Source organism: Pelodiscus sinensis, chromosome 29 (assembly GCF_052426305.1).
Source record: "Pelodiscus sinensis isolate ZL-2025 chromosome 29, ASM5242630v1, whole genome shotgun sequence".
Taxonomy (NCBI): Eukaryota; Metazoa; Chordata; order Testudines; family Trionychidae; genus Pelodiscus; species Pelodiscus sinensis.
In genome coordinates this window covers 14,635,798-14,647,856 of record NC_143080.1, presented here as the reverse complement: position 1 = coordinate 14,647,856, position 12,059 = coordinate 14,635,798, and the positions used below count along the sequence as shown (strand labels likewise).

At 62.4% G+C, this 12,059-nt stretch overlaps 2 protein-coding genes across 7 annotated transcripts in view; one reads left to right on the top strand and one right to left on the bottom strand.

Annotated features, from left to right (window-relative positions):
- MAP3K14 (mitogen-activated protein kinase kinase kinase 14) overlaps positions 1 to 8,495 on the top strand; it is a 32,267-nt gene extending 23,772 nt beyond the window's left edge. For all 4 annotated transcript variants that reach the window (XM_075911474.2, XM_075911475.2, XM_006111837.5 and 1 more), the window contains 3 exons: positions 156 to 300; positions 778 to 878; positions 1,571 to 8,495. In XM_075911474.2, the coding sequence (XP_075767589.1) occupies positions 156 to 300; positions 778 to 878; positions 1,571 to 1,735 (411 nt within the window). In that variant the 3' untranslated portion in view covers positions 1,736 to 8,495. The remainder of the gene's footprint in view (positions 1 to 155; positions 301 to 777; positions 879 to 1,570) is intronic.
- Positions 2,459 to 12,059, bottom strand: part of FMNL1 (formin like 1) — a 56,283-nt gene continuing 46,682 nt past the window's right edge. For 2 of the 3 annotated variants that reach the window (XM_089774049.1, XM_075911473.2), the window contains 4 exons: positions 10,671 to 10,772; positions 10,331 to 10,420; positions 9,991 to 10,114; positions 2,459 to 8,492 (listed from right to left, as the gene is read on the bottom strand). In XM_089774049.1, coding sequence (XP_089630175.1) covers positions 8,389 to 8,492; positions 9,991 to 10,114; positions 10,331 to 10,420; positions 10,671 to 10,772 — 420 coding nt within the window. In that variant the 3' untranslated portion in view covers positions 2,459 to 8,388. Of the gene's footprint in view, positions 8,493 to 8,948; positions 9,054 to 9,990; positions 10,115 to 10,330; positions 10,421 to 10,670; positions 10,773 to 12,059 lie in introns of all 3 variants that reach the window. The other variant, XM_089774048.1, reaches the window with a different exon arrangement.

Below are 12,059 nucleotides of genomic sequence, written 5' to 3'. Positions count from 1 at the left end.
TAACCTGGGGACTGTGTTCGGGCGGGGGGGACACATAGGAACATGGGCGCTGGGGAAATGGCCTTCCATAGCTCAGCCCTGAGGTGCGGGCTAGTGAATCACATGCTCTGGTGCATGCGGCAGCAGGGAGTGAACTGTCTCGGTTGCTTTTTCAGAGCTCTCTGAAGGGTTCCCAGAGCCTGAGGGACACCATGAGCTCGGGGGTTCATTCCTGGTGCAGCCAGACTGACGGACAGAGCTTCAGCTGGAACAACCTGCTGTGTCGCAGCCGGCACACAGACACCCCCTGCTACTTCAATGGTGAGTCCCCTTGGGTCTCCGGATCTTGATGTACCTGGGCAGGACGCAGTTCCCCCGCATCCTGCAGGGCAGGGGTGGGTCAGTGCCCACCATGCATGGGAGCTCCTGTTTTCCCCATCCACCCAACGGAACCATCTGAGAGGGGGTGTTGCTCAGCCTGTGACACTTCATCTAGCGCAAAGCAGGAGACCATCCGAGAGGCTGTGCCCGGAGCTCCTGGTGCATTCGTGGGGTGCTCAGGCCACTAGCTTCTCATCAGAGCTGCCAGAGGACAGCTGCTGTGTGCAGGGCTCCAGGGGCACAGCTCTGCGACTGGGCTCTTGGACCTCCGTGCATGAGACACTTAGTGGCAAAGTCTGTATCTCAGGCTCCTGTCAGGGCCTTGGACGCTGGCTGCCTCTAGGGCAGCCCGGCATTGGGACGAGAGGCTGTAACTCATCACGCCTGCCGCAGGAGTAAACGACTCTGATGTTTCAGGAGTGAAAATCCAGATCCAGTTGCTAAGTGGAGAAAATCTTCATATCCGAGAGTTCCACAGGACCAAGGTGGGAGACGTTGCTACTGGGATAAGCAGCCAGGTGAGGAGCAAGCCCAGCAGCGGCTGTTGGGCTGTTGCTGGGAGGCAGCTAGTGGGTGGCTTGGGAGTTAAGGAACTGTACTCGCGACCCATCATGGGGCTCGTGCGACACTTTTGAGCGGTGGTGGAGTGGGCCAGGCGCTCCGGGCTCTTCTCCCTGGCTCGCAGGGAAGAGGCACGTAATGAATGCCCTGTGGGAGTCGTCCACTTCCATTGTAATTCCTGGCCGGCCTCAGCTGGGCCTGGAAGGGCTGAGGGATGCACCAGCGTTGCAGGGTTTTCAGGCTTAGTTGTCATAAAACGCTTTGATGGCCTCCGAGTAAAGGGGCTGCAGAAGTCGACGTATCTGTAGTGTTGGAGGGGTCCCCCTCATGGGAGTGGCTTATCCTAAAGCAAAGAGATCAGCTAGAGACGGAAGGCCCTAGGAGTCTCAGCTAACCCAGCCATCCCAGTTAACAAATGGCTAGCAGTAGGCACTATGCGTGGGAGGAAATCCCGCAGCGGGATAAACAGAAGCCGGGTATAACTGGTGTCCCCAGGAAAACGGGCATGAATCCTGCCGAACACGAACCCCTTTCTCCTGGCACTTCTTGCTGATCAGCGAGCGCTGGGTGCCAACTAGAGCAGCCTGGCCATGCATTGAATTGCACTGATTGCCAAGTGCCACTCACCTTTCTGTGCTCTGGTTCACAGATACCAGCCTCCGCTTTCAGCCTTGTTACAAAGGACGGCCGGCCTGTTGGCTGTGACATGGAGGTTCCCGACTCGGGCCTAGAGCTGCAGTGCACCCTGGCTCCTGACTGCAGTTTCGGCTGGTCCTGGCGAGTCAAGCATGGTCAGCTGGAGAACAGACCGTGAGGCCGAAGTGCGGGATTGCAGAGGCCCACAGTCATTTGGTGCTTGAGACAAAACTGTAGCTATTGACATTTCCTATTGAACTAGGATTCGAGTTCGGCTTTTCACAGCTTTAGTGCGCCAGCTCCTTGCTGCTTGGCCTGGATCCGGCCTTTAGAGGGGTGCTGCCCTCACAGGGCACTCTAGAGCGATGGCTGCAGCAGAGAGGACCAGGAGTGCGCTGCCGGGCATCTGCCCTTTCCAGGAGAGTGCCGGAAACACCGAGTGCTCAGAGCAAATGTGGAAGGGAGCCAGGGATTTAGAGTGTAGTAGGGTGGCTGCTGCCACCTCCTACCCCTGCAGACAACTCCTTTCTTGGTGGAGGAAAAATTCTGTTTCCAGAGGTTTTGAATGGCCTAAAGATTAGAATGGCTGGGAGAATAGAGCCCTGCAAATCCACGGGTATCTGCAGCCGCAGCTGTCAGTGTGCGTAGCCGAGGCTCGTTTGTGCAGCTATGGCTGCAGATGCAAGTTTTGCATCTAGAACCCTGCAGACTTAGCTAGCTGCGCTCTCTCCGCGGGTACCCGCAGCTCCCTCGTGGATACGGATACAAACTTTGTATCTGCACAGGGGTCTAAACGTAGCCGCTGTGACTGGGGGAGTGTGAGGTTCTGATCCTTGCATTCCGCTTCCCTTCCCTGCAGCAACTGGCTTTTGTAATCACCTGCGCCACTCCCAGGAGCCAGTCCCCCCCCCCCCCCCATCCTCCCAGGGTAACCGCATTTACCATCCCGAGTGCTCTGCCAGGAAGCACAGCTCAGCCGCCCCATTTTACTGATCTGACAAGTGCACCCTCGGGATGCAGGCCAGAGCTGGGCCTAGCCCCCTGGTTCCTGACCCGGGCCAGTGAGGGAGCAGAGGGCGGGAGGCAGCAATACTTACGTCACAGCCACACACTGACAGCTGCTGCTTACAATGCTGTGCTTGTTGGAGGACCAAGAGAAAGTCCTGCCCAGGAGAAGACAGGAACCAGAGTCCCCACTGCCAATGAATGTTCTGCAGCAGACTAAGCATTAGAATTCCTGGACTCTGTGGAAAGAGGGTCGAACCCCAGCGCTACTAAGCCGGCCTGTGGGGCGGGTAGCAGAACGGCCCTGTGCACCTTACGGCTTCTGAAAACAGGAGTCACGCAGATTCCGTGAAAATGAAAAGTTCGGTTCCCATGGCACTTCTGGGAGTGCCGTGTGTTTGCTAGCCACGCACTGCTAGACCCCAGAGCTGCCTGCGGTGCAGCTGGCAAGAGACGTGTTCTCTGCAAGTCTCAGGAGTAGCCGTGTTAGTCTGTAGCTGTGAAAACAGCCAGGAGTCCAGTGGCACTGCAAAGAACAGATTGATTTGGGCATAAGGGTTTGTGGGTAAAAGCGCGTCTCTGATGCACCTTGCGTGCCCAGATCAATCTGTTCATCTCTGCGGTGCCACAGGACTCCACGTGGTTTATACTCTTGTTGAAGTATCGTAGGATTGAACGAACACTGAAATACGCGGCTCTTTGTGTGTCAAGTTCCACTCGCATCGTGGAGTTAGGCCAAGCTATTGCCAGCACATTGTCGTTCTGGTTTCTGAGGGGAGATCCTACATCATGTGGCCAGTTTCTCCTCCGTAACTTTGCTCTTTTTGTTAACCTGTTGGTGTCAAACTCAAACACTAGAGGGAAAAGCAGCAGCCCTCAGGGTGTGGAGAGCTACTGCTCTCTGCATTTTACTTCTAGCATTAATGCTGCCCACCTGAAGGGTGAGTAAAAGTGCGGATGTCAGCCCTCCTGCACTTGTCACTCTAGCATTAGCCAGCATCTCTGCTCATGTATCTCATCCCCCTGAAGGCCTCTGGTAGCCTCATACCACTGTGATCCGACTTCTATGGGACAAGTGCCCTGCCCAGCCTCAGCCATCTCTGCCTGGCAGGAACAGGGCTGCCTTTCCGTGCTGGTACCACGAGCCCCTCACCTTTCCCGTCTGTCTCTCTCTGTTAGTTTCTCCCTCTGGGGCCTGGGCTACCAGGCTTCTCAATCAAATTAGCCTGCACCGTGAGATGGCTTTCCAGGGCTGGCCCTAGTCCTGTTGCCAGTGACAGTGTGGGATCTGGTTAACTGGCCGGCCTCCCCGTCGGACTGCAGGGTGGAACCAGCTGCTCTCAACACGCCTGCAGGCGCTGGCTAAGAACGTGTTGCTTGCCGTGGGGCTGGGCACGGCCAGAGAAGAGCCGCTGCCTGGGGACTAGCAGACCAAGTAACAGTGGTGGCATTCGCTGCTCCCTCCTGCCTGGTGGCTGCGGAGGCAGGGCCCTGGCTTCCGGAGGGCCAGGAACCTTGCTGTCCTTGGAAGACATTTCACAAAACCGACTCTTAAAATCCAGAAATGCAGGTGCAGGGGGCCCTGCCCATGGAAAGAATAAAGCTTTGTCACACCAGCGCCTGTGGCCGTGCGGAGCTGTCTGTGGGGCACGGGGCTGCTGCAGGATGGCAGCTGACCCAGGAGGAGCGGCTGGAAAGCCTGCCCCTCCCGCTAGGGGCCAGGAGAGCAATACACCAGGGAGGTCCCTGGGAGAGGAAAGTGGGCCTCTCGCTGCCAACCCCCCGTTTAACCCTACAACCCCTGGGTTCATCTCTGCTCCAGCCCTCGCCTGGGTCCCAGCCTCATGAAGCTTTTGTTTACTGCTCCTCGGTGAATGACGACATCCTCCTGTGGGAGGGGTCCACAGTGAGGGCCCAGGGTGGGGGGAGGAGGGGAACCGAGGCTGGGTGTCTGGAACTGGCATCCCAAGGAGGTGCTTGAGATGTTTGAAAGGAGGCTAGACTAGCCCCTGTGCTGTGGGGACAGGCCCTCTGGCAGGCTAGGTGCAAGGGGAACCCATGCAGCCCTTCTGAGTGTCGCCTGCCGCACAATCTGCATCATTTGCAGCCTCTCTGCCCAGAGCCCCCCGCGAGACCTGGGTATTTGCTCTGCTCTGGGCTGCAGGGAACAGCCGGCCCAGGGCACCAATGCCGAGATTCCAACCATCATGTGGCTTTTGTAGCTGCACCGGCCTCCCCAGGCATGTGAGATGTGAATGGGGCAGGCACGCCAGAGGGAGATCTACCCCCCACCTGTGTTCACAAGGATACCTGGGCCCTCCCTCCAGCTGCTGTGGGACAGTGGCTGTTGCTGGCAGGCCCGGGGGCGGGGGGGTGAAGGCCTATCTGCAGCACGGTGCAGGTGCAGTCCAGTGGGTGGGGCTTACCCGTTACTAGGGCTTCACCGATCCAGTTCCTCCACTCACAGCGGCCGGCTACGTCTGTCTGCACTCCAGTCCCACTTCCTGCTCGCAGTGGAGACGCCCCTGGGCGAGGGCGTTGGCCTTGCACTATGCTTTGTGGCTGGCTGGGGGGGGAGCTGAGGTTTGGATCACAGGAGCGGTTAGAAGTGCTTGGGTGTATCAGCCCCTGGCTTGTGGAGGTGCCAGGAACTGGCAGAAAAGGAAACTCCTGCAGCGTCGATGAGCTGGGAGCATAACGTGGCTGCTCCGAGCCTGCGCTGAGCAAGTGCCAAGCAGCGAAGATGCAGCTTATAACCCACCTGTCCAACTGTGTGGCCTGTGAGTGGGTGCAGGCTCCGGTCGTAGAGCCAGCATGCTGGGGGCTGGACAGCTCGAAGCACACCCTTGGCCTCCGGGCCGGGCTGCGAGAGGGCGTCCGGGCAGCACCCCATGCTCCTGAGCACTGGTGGGGCTGAGAGCCGGTTCTGAGCAGCCAGCAACTGGCTAGGGCAGCCCCCTGATGCAGTCTGATGTCTGGGGCTTGCTGTGTTCCTTGTTCAGGCCAGCAGAGGCAAGAAGCTGTTTGCCGGCACCTGCCCCTGGTCTTGCAGCGTGCTCAGCCCTAGCTACGGCTTGTCTGGATTTGGTCTGCTGCTGAAACCACCCGCCTTCCTCTCCCCCCGCCCCCCTGTTGGCATTAGGTGTCTTACGTGAACCAGTGCGTGCAGGGGCCAGCCTGCCCGGCTCCGAGCGCTCAATACACGGGCTGGTGGCTTATGTGCCGTGTTAGAGGGGCTGGTGACCCACAGCAAGGCCCAGAGATTGCACCTGAAACCAAAAGGGGGCCTGGTCCCGTCCCATGGCTTGACCCACGGGCCAGTTCCCTGGGCACCCATCCAAGGCAGGCTGCAGCCATGCTGCCGTTTCCCATCGATTTTGTACAACCCTCCAGGCACTTTGGTGGGAGCCTAAACAGAAGGTTTGGGGGAGTCTGTGGCTGCTGCTGGAAACAGCACCTGGAGCCCTGGCTCTGTGCTGAACCAATGCAATGGCCACGATGGGCCGGAGCCGGGGCAACAGAGCGCTGAGCCAGAGAGGTTCCACGTCTTGCGCCTGTGAGGGCCGGGCCCGTCCACTGCTGTGCAAGCAGCAAACCCAGCACCGGGCTGTGGCCGAGCGTGAACGCGGGCGCCTGTGGCCGACACATGGCAACTGGCCTGTGCTACAGCTAGGCTGGCAGCTCTGTTCCTGCTGTACGGCTGGGCTTGGGCCCTAGGAGTGAAGGGACTGCCTGGGTCACTGGGGTAAGGCCCGGTCCCAGGCACCGCTCACAGCTTCCCAGACTACCTGCGTCGCGCAGCCTGAGCCCGGGGGAGGGAAAAGCTGCTTGGGGCGGGCGGGGGCTGCCCCTTGCCAAAGGGTTTGGATCGGTTTTGATGCCTAAAGGCGAACACCCTGCCCGAGACGCCACCGCGGTCGTGCCGGCCTTTGCCTCAGGGCGTCCGTGGGGGCTGCAGTGGCTCAATTCCAAGGGTGCCGCTGCATGAGCCATTGCCCCTTTCTGGCCACGCAGCCCACGGCTGGGTGCAGCCCCGTGGGCAGAGGGGAGGCAGGGCTCTGCTGTGGGAGCTGCGTGGCAGCCATGGTCGTCACACAGACACAGGCATGGGGTGGCGCGTCACTGTAGCAGTGGAAGGTTGTTCTCCCGACAGAGCGGAGAAAGTGCCACTGGCCAAGCCAGAGCTGGGGGGCAACGACAAGGGAGCAGGCCAGGAGCTGTGGCCCTTCGGGGCCACTCGCACACGGGCTGGCACTAGGCCCTGCAGGGGTGCCCAGAGGCATGACCTGGCCCTGTGCGGCGCCAAGGGCTCTCCCCTTGTGGTGCTCGGGGCAAGGACCAGGGGGGCCGGGCCGCCCCAGCCCTAAGGGCTGAAGTGGACGAACCGCTCCAAGGAGCCAGTCGCTCCCCTGGTAACTGCCGATCTTGCCTTCCCAGGAACGTGCCCCCTGCCCTGCTGAGCCGCCGGCTACTCTGCAGAGCTACCGTGAGCTCCCGCCCTGGCCTGGGGCTGCTGCTGGCCGCTGCCTCGCTCGCTGGAGAGACGAGGGGGACGAGACGCTTCCCTGGCGGCCGAGGGAGGGAGGGGTTGAGCGTTCACAGAGCTCTGGGCTGCGAGCGCGCAAGTCTGGCTGCCGCCTCTCCCCTCTGGGGCCGGACCTGGCTGCCGACCGGCGCGCTCCAAGGGCAGGGAGCCATGTGCCCCAGGCTGGGCGGTAGCTGGAGCGGGTAGGACCAGTTCTGGGCTGGAGTAACAGGTCTCACTGCCAGGATATAAAAATACTGTATAGAAAGTAGCAGGGCCGCTGTCTTACAAGTCTTGCTTCAAGGCATAGTATAAGTTATACATTCACCCCCCCGCCGCCCCCCCGTGCCGTGTGAGTGCAGCTGGCATTGTGCCTTTTTCTTACAGCCGGAAGCGAGCAGGGCCCGGGCGACGGGGCAGCTGCCCGCCTGAATTGGGGGGCCGCGCACTGGGGGCTGCTGCGCTCTGGGGGCCGCGCCCTCGGGCCGGTGCAGCGGGGAGCGTGTGCGCCGAGGGCGCTGGGATTGCCCAGAGCCACGGACAAGGGTCCCCCCCAGGCAGGCGCCCCCTCACTCCTCCGCCTGCTGGGCCCTGCCGGGCGAGGCCCCCGAGCCGCTGGTGGGGAAGGGGTGACGCCGTGTGGCGGCTGGCGGAATGGCGACAGCACCCGGTGGGACGGCCCGTTCCCGCCTGCAGCGCAGCGAGGAGAAAGCCAGATTTTAAAAGCCGCCCGTGGGGACGGGGACGGGGGCAGGAGGAGCATCTAGGTGCCTGTACAAGGCCAAGCCCCTCAGGGAGGGGGCTGGCTGCTCGCGCTGGTCCCCCTGCCAAGCCCCAGGCTTTGTGCTCCCGCAGCAGCCCTCTCCCCCCAGCTCGCCCTGGCTCTGCCTGGCAGGTCCCTGCAGCTCCCGCCGAGGGCAGGGCAGGGGCTGGGGGCAACCCTAGTGCAGCAGGGAAGGGGCCCGGCCACCAGGCTGCAGCCTGTGGACTGTGACCTCGGCCCCACAGCAGCTGCAGGGCGGGCATGTGGGCAGAGCTGTGCTCCGGCCAGCCTGGGGGGCAGAGGGCCAGGGAGCTGCCACGTGCCCCACGTTCCCCCTCCCCCACAGCCAAGGCATTGGCCGCTGGTCTTGCTCCCTGGCAGCAGGGCCGTGGCCGGCGTGGCAGCCCTGGCCCGGGCCCCCAGGTACGTGGCCGATCTGGGGGGCTGAGCAGTTAAGCGGCTGGAGCAGCAGTCCTCCCGTTGGTGCAGGTCCTTGGCCCAGGCCCATCAGCGTCTCCTCCCGGCCGGGCGGCGCCGCTCACAGCGAGAGGTCAGAGGTCACCTGGAGGGTCTGGCCGGCGGGTCGTTTCTTCACGCTGCAGCGGCCGGTGTCGCCGCGCCGGTACGGCTGGTTCCGCAGGCCTGTGGCCAGAGAACACGGGGGTCGGACCGGAGCCTGGCACCGGGGGGCGACCGGCTCACGCCTCTGGTGCCACCCCCCCGACATGCAGGCTACGGGGGGGGGAGGGGGGAGACTGTCCCGTCGGACCACACGGGAGGGAGGCGAAACACCACCAGCTGGGGATACGGCGTCCTACTGCAACAGGCCTCGCCGGGGCCTCTGCCAGCCCTGCACAGAGCAGGCCCCAGGCTCCGGCGCGCGAGCCCCAGGCGGGGCCGAAGCAGTGAGGGCAGGAACGAGACGACAGCCGCGAAGCCCCTGCCCGGCACTGGAGAGTGTCCTGCCGCCCCAAGCGAGCCCGGCTCTGGGGGGACGGGCTGAGCCCCAGCAGGTACATGCACAGAACCCCCCCCCCCATGCTTGCGCTGCAGCGCCGGCTCCCCACGCCCGGGCCCCCAGCGCCCCAGGCAGGTTACCTAGAGCCGAGAGCTACAGGGGGCTCTCCTCATTCACGCTGGCCTCGCACAAGAGCCGGGACGAGCGCTTGCCTGTCCGGGCTGTGAACGGAGCCGTCTTGAGCACTGCGCAGAGCGATCCCGAGAGGCAGCGGGGGGGAGAGCAGCGGAAGGAGGTGAGGCCGAGAGTGGCGCAGACAGAGCAAGGTGCACCTGGAGCCGGAGCGAGGCTCTAGAGCACGGTTCCCCACCGCGGCCCAGGCGCCGCACGGCTGCAGCCCCCCGTGGGCTAACGGCTGCCCGGCCAGTATAGCTGTGCCCACCCCTGGGGCTCTGCTCCTGCCCTCTGCAGGGGGGTCTCTGGGTGGGGGCGCTGTGGGTCTCAGCCTGCGGCCCAACTAACGTGTGACAACCAGGTGGCGAGGTGCCGGTAGAGGGCCACGGGGGGGTCTTGAACCTGCCCCCTCCCAGCTGCTCGGGAGGTCAACTCAGCCCAGGCCAGGGAGACCCGGGGGGCTGGAGAGCCAGGGGTGCTGTGGAAAGGTGACAGCCGAGCCCCCAGGCTGACTGCAGCCGCCAGGCAGGAATGTTCAGTCCCAGCACGGGCCTGGCCGCTCTGCCCAGTGACACACCCGGCGACCGGGGCCTTTCTCGGGGCAACGCCAGAGCTGGGAGCAGACCCTGGGCCTCGTGCCTGCCACTCCCTGCTCCAGCCAGGGACCACGCTCCCCAGGGCTACGCAGCCCCCTGGCCCTCTGCGGTGCCCCCTCGCCCTGAGCCCCGGGGCTTGGCTGCTGCCCGCTGGGCCGGGGGAAAGCAGAGCGGGTGCCTGGGCAGGCGAGGCCGGAGCCCAGCCCAGGGATGGGCCGCAGCGATGCTGTGCACCACCCGGCCAAGCGTGGAGGTTAGTGGTCACGTGACAGACAACACGTCACATGACAGGCAGAGCCCAAAGAAAATTTGACAGACCAGTGGGCTCTTCCTGGGGCCCCCCCGGCCACGCCCCTTTGGCCAGAGGTTCACTCCTGTGCCTGGGAGAGCCGGCTGGCCTGCGCCCCCTTACCTGAAATAATGTCCTCAATGGCCCCATCGCCGCCCTCGTAGATGAGAGGCTCCTTCACCAGCTGCCTCTTCTTCAGCTCGGCGATCATGTCCATGGGCGGGCGCTTGGCCTTGTGGACGGGGGACTGGCAGCCCCCGAGAGGAGACGTTAGTGCCTGGCCCTGGGCAGAATCGCTTCACCCACCGCAGAACAGCAGCCGGCAGCCGCGGCCCAGCCCACGTGGCAGGCAGGGCGCTTGCTGGGGGGCGGGAGCTGACATGCAGCTGGCACCAACACCCTGTCTCGTGGGAAAGGCTCCCAGGCTCCTGAGCCAGCCCACAGGCCCAGGTCCAGCTCGTACCTTTGGCTCCTGCTTGGCGGGGGAATTGGACTCTGCTTCTTTGGCAGCTGCTTCCTCCTTCTTCCACGTCTCGATGTCCTGCTCCGCTTTCTTGGGAGGGGAGGGGAGGGGCACTGGTTACGCAGGCTGGGCACCCTGCCCCGGGCAGCCCCCTCGTGGGACCCAGCGGCCACACTCACAGCCTGGCTGGGACTGGCCCTGAGCTCGCCTGGGCAGTGGCCCTGCTGGTCTCTGCTGGCAGGGGCGAGACCCAGGGGGATCCCGGGGCTGCTGCCACCCTCCGGAGCGTCGCCCCCAGCCCGCGGGCAGCAAGACCCGGCCCGGCCCCGGGCTCCGTTACCTTGTAGGCTTTGATGAAGCGCATGAACACAGGGAAGAACATGGTGGGGGGGCTGGTCTTGGGGTTCTCCCCGAAGTACTCCACAGCTGACTCGTAGGCCTCCTGCCGGTAGGCGAGAGCCGTTAGTGCCGCCCCGCCCGGCCAGGGAGCCCTGCCGCCTCCCTGCAGCCAGCTGGTGTCAGCTTCTGGGGCTGCTCTAATGCCTCCTCCCCCACTTCGCCCAGCCCCTTCCAAGCAGGAGCCGGCTCCAGAGGCAGAATAGCCCCAGAAACCGCCTGTCACGTTACTTTGAAGGGGAGCAGCCAGGATCACTGCTGCACCCATGGGGGAGGGGGGTGTTTGCCCCAAAAGTGTATACACAGGGGGCCATGTGAGGTGTCAGACAAAGCCTACGCTCTACTGCTGGTGTATGTGCTATTCATGTACTTGTAGGGGGTCTGTATGTGGAGTTATAATGATGGACTCTGTGTTGATGTTGGAAGATTCTCTGTCTGAAGCAGAGCAACGAGCAAGGAAAGCTCAGCCTATGGCTCTGCTAATTAGCAAGGAGACAATGAATCTCTAGGTGCCAATACACATCTCAGGAATGTGACTGATACCTAAGGGCTACCAGCATGGGACACAGGGATAGGCCACGGACCAGGTGACCTGCTGCAGCCAAGAAGATGCTAGGAGAGGTATATAAGTGCCATGTGGCACCCTCCATCTTGGTCTTCAGCTCAGCCCTTGATCCCAGAGGCAGCCTTGCAGGGAATCCCGGGCCGCAAAGAACTGTGGACCCATCCTGACATAGGATATACACCAATGACTTTTAAGCCAACAGCTATAACATCTCTGCTTCGAGCCTGCATCGAGAACTGGGAGATTCGATGCATGTAATGTATTATCTTTTAACACGCTTTTCTTTCTTTTAGTAATAAACCCTTAGGTTTTAGATTCTAAAGGACTGGCTCAGCATGATCTTGTGGATGAGATCCAGAGCGTACATTGACCTGGGAACTGTGGCTGGTTTCTTGGGACCGGAGAACCCGTTCGGGGTAGGTGAGATTGGGTTCTAAAACCCCTCACCTGTGTGTTAGGCCCGGGGCTGTTTGGGGCATGGATAGAGCTGGGGTGTCAGACGGGTTTGCTCGTGAGGCTTCTGGCTGGCCAGACAGGCAGCTGAAGCGCTCTGTGGAGCTGGTTTGTGGCCTATTTGGGAAGGTCTCCAGTCAGGGGCAGTAAGGAGCCCTGAGCGGGCGCCCTCAGCTGTGCCCAGACCCGGCCCAGTCCGTCACAGTGGTGTATTCGGCAGGATCCACAGATCTTGGTCAACTGAGCTTTGGGTCAGGACCCCGCGCTGTCTACATTTGGGTTTTGGTGCTGACAGTTTGGTTGGTTAAAGAGCCG